This window comes from Chelonoidis abingdonii, chromosome 9 (assembly GCF_003597395.2).
Source record: "Chelonoidis abingdonii isolate Lonesome George chromosome 9, CheloAbing_2.0, whole genome shotgun sequence".
Classification (NCBI taxonomy): Eukaryota; Metazoa; Chordata; order Testudines; family Testudinidae; genus Chelonoidis; species Chelonoidis abingdonii.
In genome coordinates, this window is record NC_133777.1 from 15,647,426 (window position 1) to 15,664,766 (window position 17,341).

Sequence of the window (17,341 nt, forward strand, 5' to 3'; positions counted from 1 at the left end):
CCTAAATTAATTAAAACAGCTTTGTTTTTATTTCAGCCTTCCCCAGGCAGGGTGTGAAACCTGAAATGGCAGATGTTCAGTGAGTCAGTTGTAATGGCTTGGAACTTCGAAATCTTTTTACTGCTAAAGTAATTTAACTTATTTATAAATAAAGAGTTAATGTAAAATCAACCTGAACTGTAGAAATACAAAACACACAATCCGTGAGAGCAAAGATGAAGCTGGCAGAATAGCATCTTCAAACTGTGGCCTGCATTAGATCCAGTAGTGACACAGGACAAGACTGTATCCAGACCCTGTCTGGCTGCAAGGAGCCACCTCTAGTGTCTGCAGTGTCGGTAATGGGGTCAGTGTTAGTCCTTGTATCCTTACACCGAGATTTTGTGAGCTACTTGGAAAATTTAGACACCCAATTTCTATTAATGAAAATCCCTAGGTAGTGTTGATCATCTCAGCTTTGAAGTGGAAAGACTTTATAAGGCTGGTGTCACTATCTTCTCCATTGGGGATAGGGTGAAGAGCCATGGTCCCATAGTGGTCAGCAGAGGCGGCCAGGGACAGTGGATACTACATCTTCATCTGGGGTGCCACAGTAGCCATGCCCCTCCAGTGCTCCTTAAACTCAGAGAAGCATTGTGGCTACTGCAGGTACAGTGCTTTCCAGAGCTCTTGCCAGAGTGGCTGGATATCTGCACCTCCCTCATTAAGAAGCTATGTCTACATGCCACAATCCAGTTCAGAGACTCTTCCAATGTATGCAGCGAGCATGTCAACGCTACTGGGAAGAGCTTCTATTTAAAACAAAAACAAAACAAACAAACAAAAACTGGAGCTGAGCCCTTCATGGGCAGATTAAATTAAAACTTCAGTGAAACTCCCTGGAAGGGGAAGATTAAATTGTTTAACTTAAACTAAATGGTTTGATCAGGCATGTGGAAGACTCCAAACAGACACCATAACAATGTTGCAGGGAAGGTAATTATCCTAGCACAAGTGTGTGTGTATGGCAGTGGTGATGGAAGATCTCAAGTGAAAATTCCCACCTTAGTTCTTGAGTTGGAATCCTTTGGAGAAAATCTGCTCGACCTGTGGAAGTCTGTCATGCATCAACTTGACACTATCCGTCAGTTTAAGGAACAGCTTCCATAAATCCTGCCTAACCCTCCTTAGTTGGAAATTGATGTGTGCAAAAGCAAGGAGAATATATGAGATTGAGAGGAACATGGAAGAACCCTTCCAAAAATGATTTTTTAAAATTTGATTACATAAGTCTTCTACACAATAGTTAAATCCTGTTAAATGAAGTCAGTTGTTCTGCTACAAGATTCTTTTATCTATATACGTAACAGTTTGTGCAGACAAGCATGGCTATGTTAACATAAATTAACACAAAAATTAATGCAAAGGTCATCTCAAAAAAAGTTTATTAGCATGATTAAAAAGATGTGCTGAAGAATGACAATTAGAGATAAAATAATTTCTTAACATGGAAGAATATCCATTCCAACTCTTTATATTCAACAATGTTCTGAACTGAATGGCCAGCTTTATTACCAGTTTTCACTTGATTTCTTAAAGAACAATCCATATTGTGTATCGGTTCATGTATCATCATAACTATTTTTTTTGTCTGGTTATGATCCCTACTGCAGTTAAGTATAAAAAAATATCTTCCATTAATGTTGGAATGCAGACTGCATTGTTGGGCTAAGAGTTGGTAAAAATTCTCAACTGAAGAGTCTGTTTTTAAAAAACTGTCCTTTTTAAAGACACTACAAAGAAATACATTAGTATTTTGGCCTTTAAAATTCTTACATGATATTTATTTAGAATGGCAATCCCAAAATTCCCTCCCATTAAGTAATCATAAATCAGACACCTCTATCAGAGGCTGCTTCTTGGGTTTGACTCTGGAGACTTCTACTTCGTATATGCTTACACCGGCTTGAGGACGAAGACAGCATCATCTAATACATAGTAGTCATTATACATATCACCTTCACATAGGTATGGCAGTCTGGTGAAAGCCTCTATGGCAAAACCAGCTTTTCTGAAAACTTCTGGCAGGCTATTCACCTGTTCTTCCCAAGTCTGCCCCTTGATTTCCAAAACTTCTGAGGGTTTTTCCCACTTGCCACCTACTGAGAAAACAAAACAGTTGTATTTAAATGTAAAAAGGACCCTTTTCAATGTATGACAGTCTCAAAGAAAGCATGCTATGCTGCTTACATTCCATTCCAGAGTTTATGATCCACACCAACACACATGGTGGGTAAAGCATTTGTACAGCTCTATCTGAAGACCACAATGTTCAGGGGTCTTGTTTGAGTACAGAGGGGGTTTCCCCCTCCAAAGTTCAGATTCTGGTAAATCCTCTACTAATAGTTCTACATGCAGGCCCACTCGGACAAATAACTATTTGACTCAGAACAGTAAGATCATTTAGTGAAACTAAGATTTGGCAGATGTAGCTTGAGAAACTAAAATCTTGGCCAACATTAAAATGCCTTCTCATACTTCTGTCATACTTCCTTGCTGGAACCGGCTTCAATTAGTTATAATAAATAAAGACAGATGCTAACAACCATAATTTGTTATGAATTCTTCAGGAATACTATGGTCATACTACTAGCTAAAAACCAAAATCAATCGTCCAGCCCCTCCCCAAAAAAATCCACCTCAAGAGACTCCACACCAAACTAGGAAAGAAATCTTAAGTGGATCCTGTGGAACAGCATTTACAGAACTTCTCTTCTCACTTACCAAAATGGCTCTTGAATTAACAGAAGGATTGTTTGTTTAGGGTCCTCCCAAAAAGGAAATGGAGTTCAGTATAACTTTATATAATGGAAAATATGTTGTCATTTGTTATAGCCAATGAAATGATCAGAAGCATTTGAGCAAAGTAGTAGTTTTAAAATGAAAAAAACAAACCATTTGCTATCAAAAGAAGAGATTTTCACCAATCTGGACTGAAAAATGTAATTGATTATATTTTAAATACATATTGTATCTTTAAGAAATTTACTGAACACAATGTTTAATTCCTGTAAATATATGCAAGTAGGAAGGGTCTGAGCATGAAGTTTAGGACATTGTGTAACTCCTAAAGTTTCCTAATTAACTTCCTCTTTTTTTGAGCAGAAAGATTTCTTGGACAAACACACGAAGAAATGGCACCTTTCAATAAATGCAAAGTCGTGCTAGTGTTAGAATTCAACTGGATTCTATACTGTGTTGGTAAGACTTATTTTTCCAACTTATTGTCTTTTTTGCCTACTTTAAAAGATTCATATGTATTTCTTGCAAATAAGATTGAAAATGCAGTGCTCTCATTTGGAACAAGTCTGTAAAATGATAAGAAGGGTAGGAAAAAATTCTGCTTTGGAGTTAGCTAATTTCTGCTGTCTTCATTAAGTTTCCTAATCAAATGAATATTAATGAAAGATTGTTCTTCCAAAGGATTATACAAAATGTCCTCATAACCTATGACTATCAGACCAAATCCTCTCCCTCTTGCATAGCAGACCCCAGATGCAGCAAAATGGCTGCAGTTCTGCTCTACGGGGTTGGTAGGAGGAGGTTTTGGGGAATCCAGCGCATGGTGTCTCCATGAACTGCATGTCATAGAGTTCTGCTGCAGAGGGGCACCCTCCAACCAACTGAACAGCGGGCTCAGGGCAGAGACAGAGAGATTGGCTGGTACAGTACATCTACAAAGTGGCTAATCAATACCTTTCACAGAGTGGGAGTGCAGCAGCTGCTAGGGCTACTGCAGCCTCAAGGAAGCAGTAGTGACCACGGGATGGCTCTGCAGCTGCTTTGTGGCACAGAAAAAAGAGAATGCCTTCTCTCTGTTCCTGTGGCACCCCTATGCACTCAATCTGCCTGCATTTGGTCCACCAGGAGCTTCAGACAGATGAAGAGTCATATAAGTATCCAGACTAAGGTGACCAGATAGCAAGTGTGAAAAATTGGGACAGAGGGTTGGGAGTAATAGGAGCCTATATAAGAAAAAGCCCCAAATAGTGGGACTGTCTCTACAAAATCAGGACATCTGGTCACCCTAATTCAGACAATATTAAGTAGTAACATTCTGTGCTATTCTAACTTTACATTTTTACTGCATTGATTACAAACAATACATAATTTGTAATAATTCCAGATTTGATCAAAGAGATGAGTCCACTTTTTTTTTTTAAATAATTTGCTAAATACTTTCTAGAAAGTTAAAAAAAAGTGTTGATTTAGCAATCTCTTTCATTTCTAGAGTCTCCATTCCAATTATCTAAATTTTAGGTATTTAACCATTATTTTGATATAGTTATTTTGGCAAATTTAAGTTTATTAAAGTTATTTGTATCGGTAAGATCCTCGTAAAAAAATGCATTTGTCATAACAGTTATAGTAAACAAAACTTGTGAGTTGCTGGTGATTCAGTTCCTTAATTGAAGTTCTCTTTCCTGGTTAACCTTCCTTTTTCTGTATATTGCTTAATTTTTAAATGTCAGTACTAGCAAGTGGCACTGCTGACCTGTGAAACCCATGATCAGTATTCAATCACATTCATATTTTCCTATGTATATGAAAAATATTAAATAAAGTACAAAATGGTATTTGGACCATGAGGCAATCTTGGGACAATCTTAAGAAGAAACGTAATGAAAACAACCAAAAAAGGTCCCATGGTTGAAATATCACTGCTCCCCCACTTTGTAAATTCAAGGCAACATATCTAATTTGCAACATCCCTTGCTCTTAAGTCCTCTCTCATTCAAGTATGTGTTTTTTCTCAACAGGTCATGCTGTAGACACCTGCAAAGTTACCATAAGCCAACACCCATTTAAGGAAGTAGACCACAGTGTCAACACTGTGAACATAACATGCAGCTTCTCTGTTTCCGGATGTAAAGACTCCCCTCAAATGCTATGGTTTCGCTATCGTGATTTTACACATGAGGCTCTGTGTACACCTGAATGCATAGAGAAGTTCAAAGTGATTGGATCACTGTCCGATAATAGTGCTTTACTTCAAATTAACAAACTGACAGTAAACGACAGTGCCATTTATATCTGTGGAATAGCATTTTCAAATTCAAATTCACACACATCTAAGCAAACCGGGGGAGGAACAATATTGGTAAAAAGAGGTCAGTCACTGCTTCCAATGAACAATCATAAAAAAATACATTATATTCTTTTCTAAATATCTCTAATTATTTACACTTGCAAAATATGGTACATTAAGAGTTTACTTGAAACCTTGTTGATTTAGTATCAATTTGAACACCAAATAAGATCCATGTCATACTCTGAATTCCACACACATATCCAAACTGACATCAACAGGAGTTCCAGGTGCAGAATGAAGATCAGCTAGGGAGATACTCTGTTAACAAAGCTAAAAATCAGCATCTTTGTATGGTTTACTAACCAGATGCTGTACATATGATGTAAGTGACCCTTCAGAGATGTTCTACAGTAATCCAGGAGATTGGATGCTGTATTTTCCTTTTTGTTAACTGCCAAAACTGAACATACAAATATTCCATATCAAGCTTCATGGAGTAAAACAAGTAAATGGCTTCTGTTGAGAAACTGCCATAGTCAGGAGGGACTGTGTCTAGCAGACAGAGCAGGATCCTGGGACTCTGGGCTGATTCTCTGCCACTGATTCATTGTGTGAACTTGGGAAAATCATTTCACTTTGGTGTCTTAGTATTTCCACCTATGTAACAGGGATTAAGATATTAACAGGGATGAGGAGGCTTAATTAACTAAAGTTTTGGTTACTGTGCTTCAATAACAAGCTCTAGACATATGTACAAATGTTAAAAAAAAAAAAAAAGCCCTAACTAATGGACTCTCTTCTCCCCCAAGCGAGTTCCATATTCTCCCTACATTCATCCCACCACTCACCCTGCTAAAGTCTGAATAAACACATGAGCCTTCTTCAGACTTGTTCCTTAAAAGTTAGATTTTAGACCAGCAGAGGGCTGTGGTGGGAAGAAAACAAAATTCAAAATCAAGGGCTCTCCAGTGCCTAGCTGTGTGAATCTAGTGACCCTTACCAAGTGTCCCAGCTTGCGGGAAGAAGAGAGGTCTCCTACAGTCAAGAACCAAGATGGAAATTAACACCAGGAATGACTAATAAATGAATGTGTGCCTGTGCACCTCTGAGTTCCTCAGATGAGAGTGGTTATAATACAAATATTATTCTTACTAAGAATATGATCCAAATAGAAGAGGTTCCCATTATTCTAACATTTTTTATTATGATAAAGGGTCTGAGAAGTACAGCACCGAAGAATACATCCCCATGATAGTCCTCTCATCTTTGCTGTTTCTATACAGCACTACCATATTTGTAATCTTTATATTCTACAAGGTGGGTTTAATTTTGACTTTTCTTATTTGGTTGTTTTCATCCTGATGTCTCAATAGCTTTAATGTTTTCATCAGGATCCAAGGGTCATCATGGGTTTTAATTACTTTTGCATCACAGATGGCAAACAAGTTTTACAGAGGTGTGGTTGATGATTACATCTCACATGCATCTGCAAACTCACACACACAGATTCAGATTAGATACTGATTACATCTCACACACATCACTTACTGATTTTTTTTTTTTTTTTAATGAAGAGAGTTTCAAAGGAAAAGCAGCAGAAACAAAACTATCCTTGGACAATTTATAGCAACTTTGGTATATATTGCCAGAAATCACTTTGTAAATGAGACTGAGACTATCAAAAATACAAAAAAGTATGATAAGATTAACATATTTTGAAAGAAAAATAGTTATCAAATAAAGAGCATTAATACCAAATACACAGGTTTCAAGCTCCATGGATTAATTTCATTGGTAAACTAATAATGAAATGTATATAACACTAAATGCAAGTGCAATGAAATTATTTCAAGCAATACTCTTACTTACATAGTGAAGTCCTATTCAAAATATTGTAGGAGGCATGGAAAAGGGAGTTGGAGGAGGGTTACAGGGCACCTTAAACTTGGAAAAGCTCCCCCAGAACCAGAGAGACAAGGTGTGCATGTTTAAAATGCACCCAGTTACTGAAGACACTAACATTGGTCTTTGTTAAGTAAGTGTGGTGGTGGTTTGTGTGTTTTTGTTTTTAGAATAATCATCGATATTTGGAACCCTTAAATGAACTTGAGAAATAATGAGATCCCTAAATGTTACGAGCAGGCAATACATTTTGCTACAGTACTTCTTCAGTTATTATTTGGCATGGAGAGCTATGTATATAAAGTTGACTTTTGTTTTGCAGTCAAAATCCAAACTGGTAAAGAAAACCAGGAAAGGAGACGAAAAAGGAGAGCATCATGTATGTTAATATTCACTTAACTTGTCTTGGGTGTCTGATTCATAGATTTTTTTTATTTTTTACAATATAATCTTGAACACATCTGGGGACATTAAATTGGCTAACTGAAGTCTCAGACAAAGGGTTATAGGGGCTGGAAGTATACAGAGCTCAAACTGTACACGTAACTAACTAAGGGCTCCAGCACCGAAGATTTATAGAAAACTATTTGCTGAATTTACAATCAGAGTTTAAAGATGAGAAGGGATACATCACAGGCCACCACCACCACCTAGCCACTCCCACATCAACCCCAACAACTAGAATTTTATCAAAATATTACATACTTCAGGTGACTATAGACTTGTGTGCCACAGGCAGAAAACAGGAGAGACCAAGGTGCACCAATGCCCAAGCCCCCTGTAATGGCAGGGAATTGATTAAGTGAGATATGCCCAGATGATCTAGCAAGTGACCTGTGCCCCAAGCTTTAAAGTTTCTGTTCATCAGTCTTTTTTGGCTAATTGGACAGTAAGAGCTATGCTAAAGGCCACCTCCAACCGGCAACTTCCTGTCTTAAGTGATGGCTTTTCAGTAACACCGAGATTACAAGTAAACCATGTTTGAACTATAGTTAAAAAGCCAACCTCTATCATGCAATTGATTTTTCCTGGTCCCTTGGATGGTGGCTTTGGCTTTAGAGGGGTTCCACCATACTTATATCCTGTTTAGAACTGCAACACCCTCTTGAAAAAAAAAATTCCACAAGTTAAAAAAGGAATTTAACTTGACAGTAAGAAATCATTACTGTTCTACAGCCAGGGCCCTTTTGGCTGCGAAACTTACTGTCTTGAAGTTGTGGTGACATCTTTATTAAATTTTAAAAAAAAGTTTAAAAAAATGAACAAATATAATATAGAGGCAAATGCATTTTCCAAATCTGTCTCTAATATAAAATTGTTGTTAACCACATTTTAATCTGCAGAAAAACACAAGTGGGCGAACAGTTTGTCGAGCAATTGTACAAGAACTGTACAAGAAGAGATATGCTCAAGACCATCATCAGCCTGTGAGTAACAAGTAACATGAAAAGAGGGTTTCCAAAATCTTGTGGCTATTTATTGTAGTTCATTGGATGTGGAAAAAGGGAGAAGCAAATTTCAAAACTATATTACATTTTCTGCAGAACTGGACTTCTTCACTGTCTGAGCGCCAGGATTGGCAAGATTCAGTCCTGAACCAGCAATAGTTTTTCTATTCTTACAATGCCAAAAATTTCAGAAGTCCAATACTATGCATCCCAGCAGGCTTAAACTGGGGTCTACATACTGTTGGGGAGTGGAGATACCCCTCTTTCCAAAGGGATTTTGAACTAATTTTATGTCTGAGAAGGCCTGAGATGCCAGACTTTAAAACAGGGGCAGGCAAACTTTTTGGGCTGAGGGCCGCATCGGGTTTCGTAAATTGTATGGAGGGATAATTAAGGGCGGGGGTCATGGCCCGGCCCCCACTGCCTATCTGTCCCCCAGGACTCCCACCCCATCCAACTCCCCCCCCCATTCCCTGATGGCTCCGCCGTCCCGCCGCCTAATTTCTGTCCCCTCAGGACTCCCAACCCATCCAACCCCTTCCATTCTCTGATGGCCCGCCATGACCACACCCTCCCGCCCTGTCCACTAACCACCGCCCAGACCCTTTCCACCCTAATCCACCCCATCCTCAATTCATTCCCTGACTGCCCCCAGAACCCCTGCCCCTGTTTCCTTACCACCCCATCCACAACCCTCCTCCTTCCTGACTGTCCCCCCAGGACCCGCCCCATCACTCTGTTCCCACCCCCCCCCCAGCAACTGCCCTGAACTATTCACACCCCCGCCCCCATGACCACCAACCCGAATTCCCCTGCAGTGCTACAGCCGTACCACCCGGCTGGAGCCAGGCCATACCACCGCCGCCACCACACAGCACAGAGACTGGGTCAAGCCGGGCTCTGCAACTGCGCTGCCCCAGGAGCTCACAGCCCCACCACCCAGAGCACTGTGCTGGCAGCAGAGCAACCGAGCTGAGGCTGCGGGGGAGGGGGAACAGCAGGGGAGGGCCGGGGGCGAGCCTCCCGGGCCATGAGCTCGGGGGCCGGGCAGGACGGTCCCGTGGGCCGGACGTGGCCCACAGGCCATAGTTTGCCCACCTCTGCTTTAAAGCCATGACATATTTTAGGTATAGAAAAGCACTGCAGTTCACTTTTGGAGGCATATCATTCATTTTAAATTTCTTTCCCCCTCTGAGCAGTGGATAGTTGGACCCATGGTAATGGAGGCACATGGCTTTACAAGTGGAGAGTGTTACAAAAATAGTTCCAATAAAGTTTTTTAAAAACTTAAACATTCCTAAAACAATTATTGTAATATACGCAGCATATACAGAATACTTCATGGTACAGTATAAAAGAATGAAAGTTATTTCATCCTCCCAAACTTATGACAATTATTTTTAACCAAACCATAGTGTATTTTGCATATGCCAAGTAAGTTACAGGAGAACTACTGTAGAAACACATACACACTTTTAAGTTAAGAAAACTATTCTTGAATCCACATCACACAAGCAATACAGCTCCTTTCTTATTCTAATCAGAAAGCAGAACATATACTTCCCAGATGAAATACAAAAATGAAATAGACATTCATTACTGACAGGTCAAACACTTGCCCTCCCATAAAACCTGTATTTTAATGTTCACACCCCTGACAGTTTTCCTCTATAACTGCCCTCCATAAAGCCATCAAATCCCTACTGATATAATCCAGGATGTGGCAGATGTGGATATAGACATAATGTAAACATGACTGTCCTGCTGGTTCTCTGTGCTCCCCTATTCAGCATAGTCAACAGTGAATGAAAAAGGTTAAGAATCCTGCAGATGCCATAGGTATGAAGGCAGCTGGATAACACAGAAGGAAGGGGGAAGTATTCTTCAGCAGTAGCAAAGGAAAGGAAGTTTGCCCCACTGAGGAAATCTTTTTACAAAGCAAACTATTACACACTATTGTAGCCTTTTACAATTTTGGTTTTTGGGTTTTTTTTGCAGGAGTGTTTGGAACCAGATGACACCATCTATCAAAACAGATGATAAAATTCGAAGTACACCATACACTCAAGATCCTTTATGTGAAATACAACTGAACATGTCTGAGCCTTCAAAAATTAATTTTCTGAAAGAGTCTTATCTTGCTAAATAAGATGAATCCTCATTGAGCAGTGCTTTTTTTAAAGTGTTTTCCATATAGATTATCAAACACAAATGACAGTATTCCAGCTAAAGTGTGAATATTAACATTACCAAACTCTCTCCCTCTGAAAAATAAAAATATTGGAAAAGGACTTTATTTTCCATTGAAGAGCTACTAATACTTCATGGAAATTTTCATATTTAGGGTTAGTTCTACATATACAGTATTTTTTTAAATTTCTTTTGTGAATTTAATGCTTCTGAAAGGTTTGTGATAGGCAGATAAAGAAAATGAAGCCTTGAAGTCAAATTCTATTCTCAGTTACTTACATTGGTGTAAACCAGCTATAACTACCACTGATGTCAATAATAACTCAGGATTTACACCAGAGTAAGAGCAGAATCTGGCTGGCTGTACATAGAACAGGTACAAAAAATAGGCAATATGAAAGCATACACACTAATGCAGTGTCAAAGCTGATCCAGAGGGACCATATCATGGGTTAGGAAGGTAGCTTAGTCTACATGTCAATCCAAGGACTGCTCTTTTTCAATATTTATACTTGTGTGTTATGCAGACAGTATCCCCAAGTGCTAGCCAAAAGCAGTTCCTCATTCCCCATTAGAATGACACCCAATCTCTACACGGGCACGGAGAGGGTTCCATAAACCTCTCCTCCTTCCCTTTGTGCATCTGCACAGAGCTGGGCACAACTGAGACTGCTGGGCCACAGTCAAACTTCACCAGTTCTCACTTAGTTAATTTGCGCACCTCACGAGTCTTACAAGATACCTGTTGGTCTCACCCATCCTCTCAGCAAAGAATTGTGTCCAGCAGTGAGGCATCCTCTATCATTTTGCAACTTAAGAACACTGGAACTACCAGACTGGAGCAAAGCAGAGATCTATCTAGTCCAGTGTTGCCTACATAGGCAAGTACTAAATATTTCAGAAGAAAATTGCATAAAATGCACAAAAATCCACATTACACAATGGACAAATATAGAACAACGTCTAATAAACTTCTTTCCTAATCCAAGCAATTAATGGCTAGCTGCTTCTCTCTTCAAACATGGTATCTTATACATTTTTATTCTAGTACCTACAGTTATTCTTATTTGTATAAATATCAAATCCTTTTTTAAACCCTAAGCTTTTTGCCTCAATGATATCACATAGCAGTGAGTTTCACAGATTAATTAGATTATAAAGCATTTCTTTATATCATATCAGAGGGGTAGCCGTGTTAGTCTGGATCTGTAAAAGCAGCAAAGAGTCCCGTGGCACGTTATAGACTAACAGACATATTGGAGCATGAGCCCACAAAAGCTCATGCTCCAATACGTCTGTTAGTCTATAAGGTGCCACAGGACTCTTTGCTGCTTTCTTTATATTAAACACTCATTACAGAATACCTACTAGTGCAGTATAAATATAAAGTACAAATGGACAGAGTATGTTTTGTAATGCAGTATGGTTAACTTATTAGTAAGATTTCTGCTTGCCAATTCATACAATTTGGAACTCCACAATAACATTGTGTTAGGGTGAATTAATGAAGTTTTACTGTACATTGGAAAATAAAAACAAAAGGTGTATTTCTCTCAAACTCTTTGGTAATAACTTGTGAATAAGCTACTTTGGACTCTAGATGTCACTGTAATTCCAGAAACAGTTGAAAGAGTAAAGTAACATTTCTTTTGTTCAAAGTTTTACAAGAACATTTGTGTAAGTCATTTAAAGAAATTAAGAACAAGGAAACAGAGACAGGGTCAAGCACAGCAGAATATAATTATCATTAACAGTATAGTTAAAATTGTTCTATTTTCAGGCTCTAATCCTGCAATTGGATCCACAGACAGGCTGATCCTTGTGCTTACACATTGTCCCTCTGAATCAGAGCTTATATCTGTAAAATAATAAAAGACTTTTCTAAAGGAGGTTTAAAACTCTTTAGTATAGTAATTGAAATACATGCTTTCTAGGATCTTCCACATGTTCCAAGTATTTGTTCTTGTTTACAATGTACATATAGTGAATTCATTCTTTGCTTCTTTTTACATATCTTGTAAAATAATAAAAAGCTTTGATATCTTAACTACAAAATTTAGAACACTACTTGGTCTGACACAGAGCTTTTTGCATGGGATACAATGTCAGTGTCCCCTGGAGAGTAGGTTAGACAGTTCAACGGGGAAAGTTTTAGTGGAGTATCTTCTGTTGATATTGATTTAATTTTTTCTATAAAAAGTTGTGTATGGGTCCAGAGTTCTGGACAGCCAGATTTACAAAATGGAATGAGGGAAACCACCGCTACATATACTGGTGTCCCCAGACTGTCATAATGGCATATCTTTTTTAACAGAACCATAGACATCTGAGTGAATCAAACAGTACAATAATGTTATTTCAAATGAAGTTAATCAGATCAATTAAGGAAGTCAGATTCTTATTCTGTGTTTGACATTTTAACTCAACTAAATATGTACAATGACATGATTCAAAATATTGACCTGGCCAGGATGGGACAGGGGATTGGGTTGACATTTAAGTGATTATATAGTTTATGGTCAGTTTGCCTCTTAAAATAGACAGTTAAATTTCAATTTAAGTCTCAATTCTATTTTAAAAGATCAGCTTTACATTAAAGCCATTGTTCTTTGTCTACTCTGCAAAAGTCCTAAAAATCTAGTGGTCCTGCTTGGTGCTTGCCTGATTTGATTATCTGAAACCACAAATATAAGAGGTTCTTCTTTCATCTGGATTTAGTAAGAGGTTTGTGGTTATTTAATTGCTGAAAAGACAGAAAGCATTTCTTGTTAGAAGTTTGTAACAACTTGGAACAGGTTTTGTCCCAGCAGTTTGCATAATTTGAAGGTACCAAATTCAACTTTTAGAACATAAAGGTCAAAATTAACCAAATGCAATGGGTGCTTCACTATTAGCATCTCCATTCCCCCTAGCAAAAAAAGTGCTCTTTACTTATTTGCTGTTGGTCAATGTCTCATCAAAAATTGCTTTTAATACATTAAAATACACTGAGAACCAGGTACACTCAAAACTTGAGAGACAGATAATTACTTTTTTAAAAATATCCGGATGTACATATACACCAATGGAGATATCCACTTTCAGACAGACAAAACAGGATTATAAAAGTGCTGCTGATAGCCAGTCTATAGCAGTGGATAAACAAACATGCTGGATCTGTTTCAAGATAGACCAGGGTTCCCAAACTTGGATCGTGGCTTGTTCAGGGTAAGCCCTTGGTGGGCCGTGAGACGCTTTGTTTACCTGAGCGTCCGCAGGTACAGCCACTCGCAGCTTCCAGTGGCTGCACGGTTTGCCATTCCTGGCCAGTGGGAGCTGCGGGAAGTGGTGGGCTGCAGCTCCCACTGGCCAGGAACAGCAAACCGTGCAGCCACTGGGAGCTGCAAGCGGCCGTACCTGGGGACCCTCAGGTAAACTAAGTGTCTCACAGCCCACTAGGGGCTTACCCTGAACAAGCCGTGAACTAAGTTTGGGAACACCCAAGATAGACACTGTGTAACTGGAGCAGCCTTCAATGATAAGGGCTTACCAAAGGTATCATGACACGCCACCCTGCAGGCCACACAAGATCATCAGGGAAAGCACTGTGATCTGATCTGAGGTTAGAGAAAAGAAGCAACAACAAAGCGGTCTGAAACAAAATGTCTGGTTTGCCACAGGTCACCAGCACAAGGTAAGCTTCTTTCTGGTTTACAAGGTGCCATACAGAAGATTCCTACCCCTACAAGAAAATATCTTGAAGTTCCATATGCAGAGAACATGTTTTCAAGTGCTAGTGGCTTATTAGTCCGATAGCCAATTCTCCTTCCACTAGATACTAAAGGATTGAACCATAAGAAAGTAAAAGTGGATTCCTCAGATTTCTCTCTCTCTCAGTTCCTCCACCATCTGCTATGCTAAGAAGTTGCATTAATTTTTTGTCATATTGTTACCTAAACATGATGCAGGACTCAGAGAGAAAAAGGCAGGAAAGCAGGTCCTGGATGGATCAGTGATTGCAAAACAGAGAAATTGAATTTAAGTATATAATCAGAAGGTACACAAGAAACAATATACAATCACTGTATATCACAGACTTTGCTTACATTGTTTCCGTGTAGAATATAAAGACACTGTTATACAGACAGAACTGTATTTTATGATTACCTGGAATCTTATAGAACATTTAGGACAGGAAGAAAATCTTTTCCATATTAAAGAGAATAAGAAATTGTATCCAGATATGTTTGAAACATTGTACAGGTTCATTAAAAAAATAAAATAAATTAAAAACAAACAAACAAAAAAAAAAAGGTTGCCTTTCTACCCAAAATAAAAAAAAATACATTTTAATTTTTTTTCTAAAGAGAGATATTGTTCTGCACATTTTAAAAGTCTGATAAATACACAATTATATTGGACATTATGAATTCCCAACACTCTAACCTAAAACACCTTTTCCCTATCTCCCTAGGTATCTTTTAATCTGTGTCTACTTACCATTTTCCACATATGGATGAAAGGGCAAAACTAGTGCAAGAATAACTCTGCCTCTAGTTGGCTCCAGTACACTTCTAATATCTTTTAATACAGTCAATGGCTGATCACAGCGATCAAGCAAATTCAAGCAGCTGATAACATCATACTGGAATCCTGTGTTCTGCCACTCATTTATACCGAGCACTCTAAAAAAAGAAAAAAAAAGAGAGAGAGAGAGAGACATGGAAAGTGTTACAGTTAAACAACTGCAGGATGAATGCAGAGTTCTCAGTACACAGCCTGCCTAGAGTAATTAGGAGAAGGAGATAATTCCCTACAGCTGAGGCTGATCTTTCCTTTATCAGACACTCCCTTTATACTGAGGGCAAATAAGGCTTGTCTACACAGGGGCTTAGTTTGCACTGAGGGAATACACATTGATTGGTGTGCAATACGTAAGCCATACTAAGGGCATGCGGATGGGGTTGCTGTGCCCTCTTTTAATTTGCCTAGTGTGTACACAGCAGGAACTGGATGTGCACTAAGCATGCAGTATACTGGGTGGGTATCCCAAAATCCTTTGCTTCGATGCTGAGCTGTGTGCATTCTGGGATTTTTCTTGCTGAGCATTGTGAGACGTATAGCAGAAGCCAGGGGAATTCTGGGACTTGCGGGTCAAGCTCCAAAGCTTTTGCTTCTTCCATTCCATACTTCCCCCTCTTTCTGGGTGGGCTAGCACCATTTTTGAATCGCTGTCAGCCAGCATGGACGCAAGAATGCTGTAAATTGCTATGCTAGTAGCTGCAATTTGCAAATACACAGAGACTCCATCTAAACTCTCAGAGCCAGGTGGCTTCAGTTTTGGAAGCCAACAGTGGCATCTGCAGTAGCACCAGCAGGTGGAGAAAGATGATGATGATGATGATGATGATAATGACAACGGAGTGATATCTGTGAGTGTTACCATCTTTAATCTCTGTATCTTGACAAAGGTATTCGGTATTGTGAGATCTAGAAATGCTCTCCCTTCTTTTTGGGAATCAGAAAGTACTTTGAATAGAATCCCCTTCCTCTGTACTGAGTGGGAACTGGTTCCATGGCCCCTATCCAGGAGGGAGAGAACCTCTTGTCTCAGGAGTGATTTGTGAGATGGGTCCCTGAAAAAAGGATGGACAAGAAGGGTTCAAGGGGGTATGGCGTAGAAGTGGATGGAGTAGCCCGATGTTATAACCTCCAAAAAACTCATCTGTTGGAGGTAACCTGCTCCCATGAGGTGTGAAAGAGAGCGCTAATCCCCAAAAGGGTGGAGGAAGGAAAGAGCAAGATAGTTCAGCATCAAATCCAGATCACGGAGGTGTTTGAGACCATTGACTGAGACATCAAAACAAGCACTATGTAGATGATGGCAGTTGCATCGATTCAAGTTCAGCTGTTGACAATTTTCCCCTTTGCCTCCTAGGCCTTAAGGAAAACTGAGCTGGGTGGGATCTCAACTGTCTGACACTAAATCTCCTCTTGTTTGTAGGATGTAATATGCCCAGTGAATGAAGGGTCACCCTGGAATCCTTCAGAGAATGCACAGACTCACCTGTGGATTCATTAAATAATTGAAGACCATCAAAGGGGAGATCCTCTACAGAGTTTTGGACTTCACACAGAAATTCTGATGACTGCAATCATGAGACTCAACACATAATAATGGAGGTGCAGCAGTGTCAGTGTTGACAGAGACCCATAAAGCTGTTCTAGCTAGAAGATGTCATTCCACAATAATGGCCTGAAATTGTTCTTGTGAAAGGTGTTCAATAAAAGAAATAAATTTCATATAATTAAGATAGTTGTATTTTTCCAAGATCACCTGATAATTACCAATTCTGCACTGCAGGACGACAGAGGAATAGTTCTTATGATCTAGTATCAGAGGGGTAGCCGTGTTAGTCTGGATCTGTAAAAGCAGCAAAGAATCCTGTGGCACCTTATAGACTAACAGATGTTTTGGAGCAATGAGCTTCGTGGTGAATAACCACTTCTGTACATGCATTCTGAACGAAGTGGTTATTCACCCACGAAAGCTCATGATCTTATGATCTAGCACTTGTGATCCTTATCATAAGGGTAGCCTTTGAATAATGCTGCCTCACAACCAAGGATAGGGGTAGGGTAGGAAATAATTCTGAACTCCTCATCTGAACATATTACTTTTGTCTGCCCTCTGGTCAGGGAGTGATGGTCAGAGCAGTAGCAGGAGTCTGCCAAATTGTCTTGGCAGATT

General features: G+C 39.2%; 2 protein-coding genes across 3 annotated transcripts in view; one reads left to right on the plus strand and one right to left on the minus strand.

Annotated features, from left to right (window-relative positions):
- Positions 1 to 1,399: 1,399 nt before the first annotated feature.
- Positions 1,400 to 17,341, minus strand: part of METTL9 (methyltransferase 9, His-X-His N1(pi)-histidine) — a 35,711-nt gene continuing 19,769 nt past the window's right edge. The window contains exons 4-5 of one of the 2 annotated variants that reach the window (XM_032802143.2): positions 15,091 to 15,275; positions 1,400 to 2,138 (exon numbers count right to left, since the gene is read on the minus strand). In XM_032802143.2, the coding sequence (XP_032658034.1) occupies positions 1,936 to 2,138; positions 15,091 to 15,275 (388 nt within the window). In that variant the 3' untranslated portion in view covers positions 1,400 to 1,935. Of the gene's footprint in view, positions 2,142 to 15,090; positions 15,276 to 17,341 lie in introns of both variants that reach the window. The other variant, XM_032802142.2, reaches the window with a different exon arrangement.
- On the plus strand, positions 2,208 to 12,413 carry IGSF6 (immunoglobulin superfamily member 6). Its single transcript, XM_032802150.2, has 6 exons — positions 2,208 to 3,240; positions 4,800 to 5,150; positions 6,285 to 6,388; positions 7,296 to 7,352; positions 8,317 to 8,400; positions 10,420 to 12,413. Exons 1-6 carry the CDS (start codon positions 3,174 to 3,176, stop codon positions 10,459 to 10,461), a joined length of 705 nt encoding a protein of 234 aa, XP_032658041.1. The 5' UTR covers positions 2,208 to 3,173; the 3' UTR covers positions 10,462 to 12,413.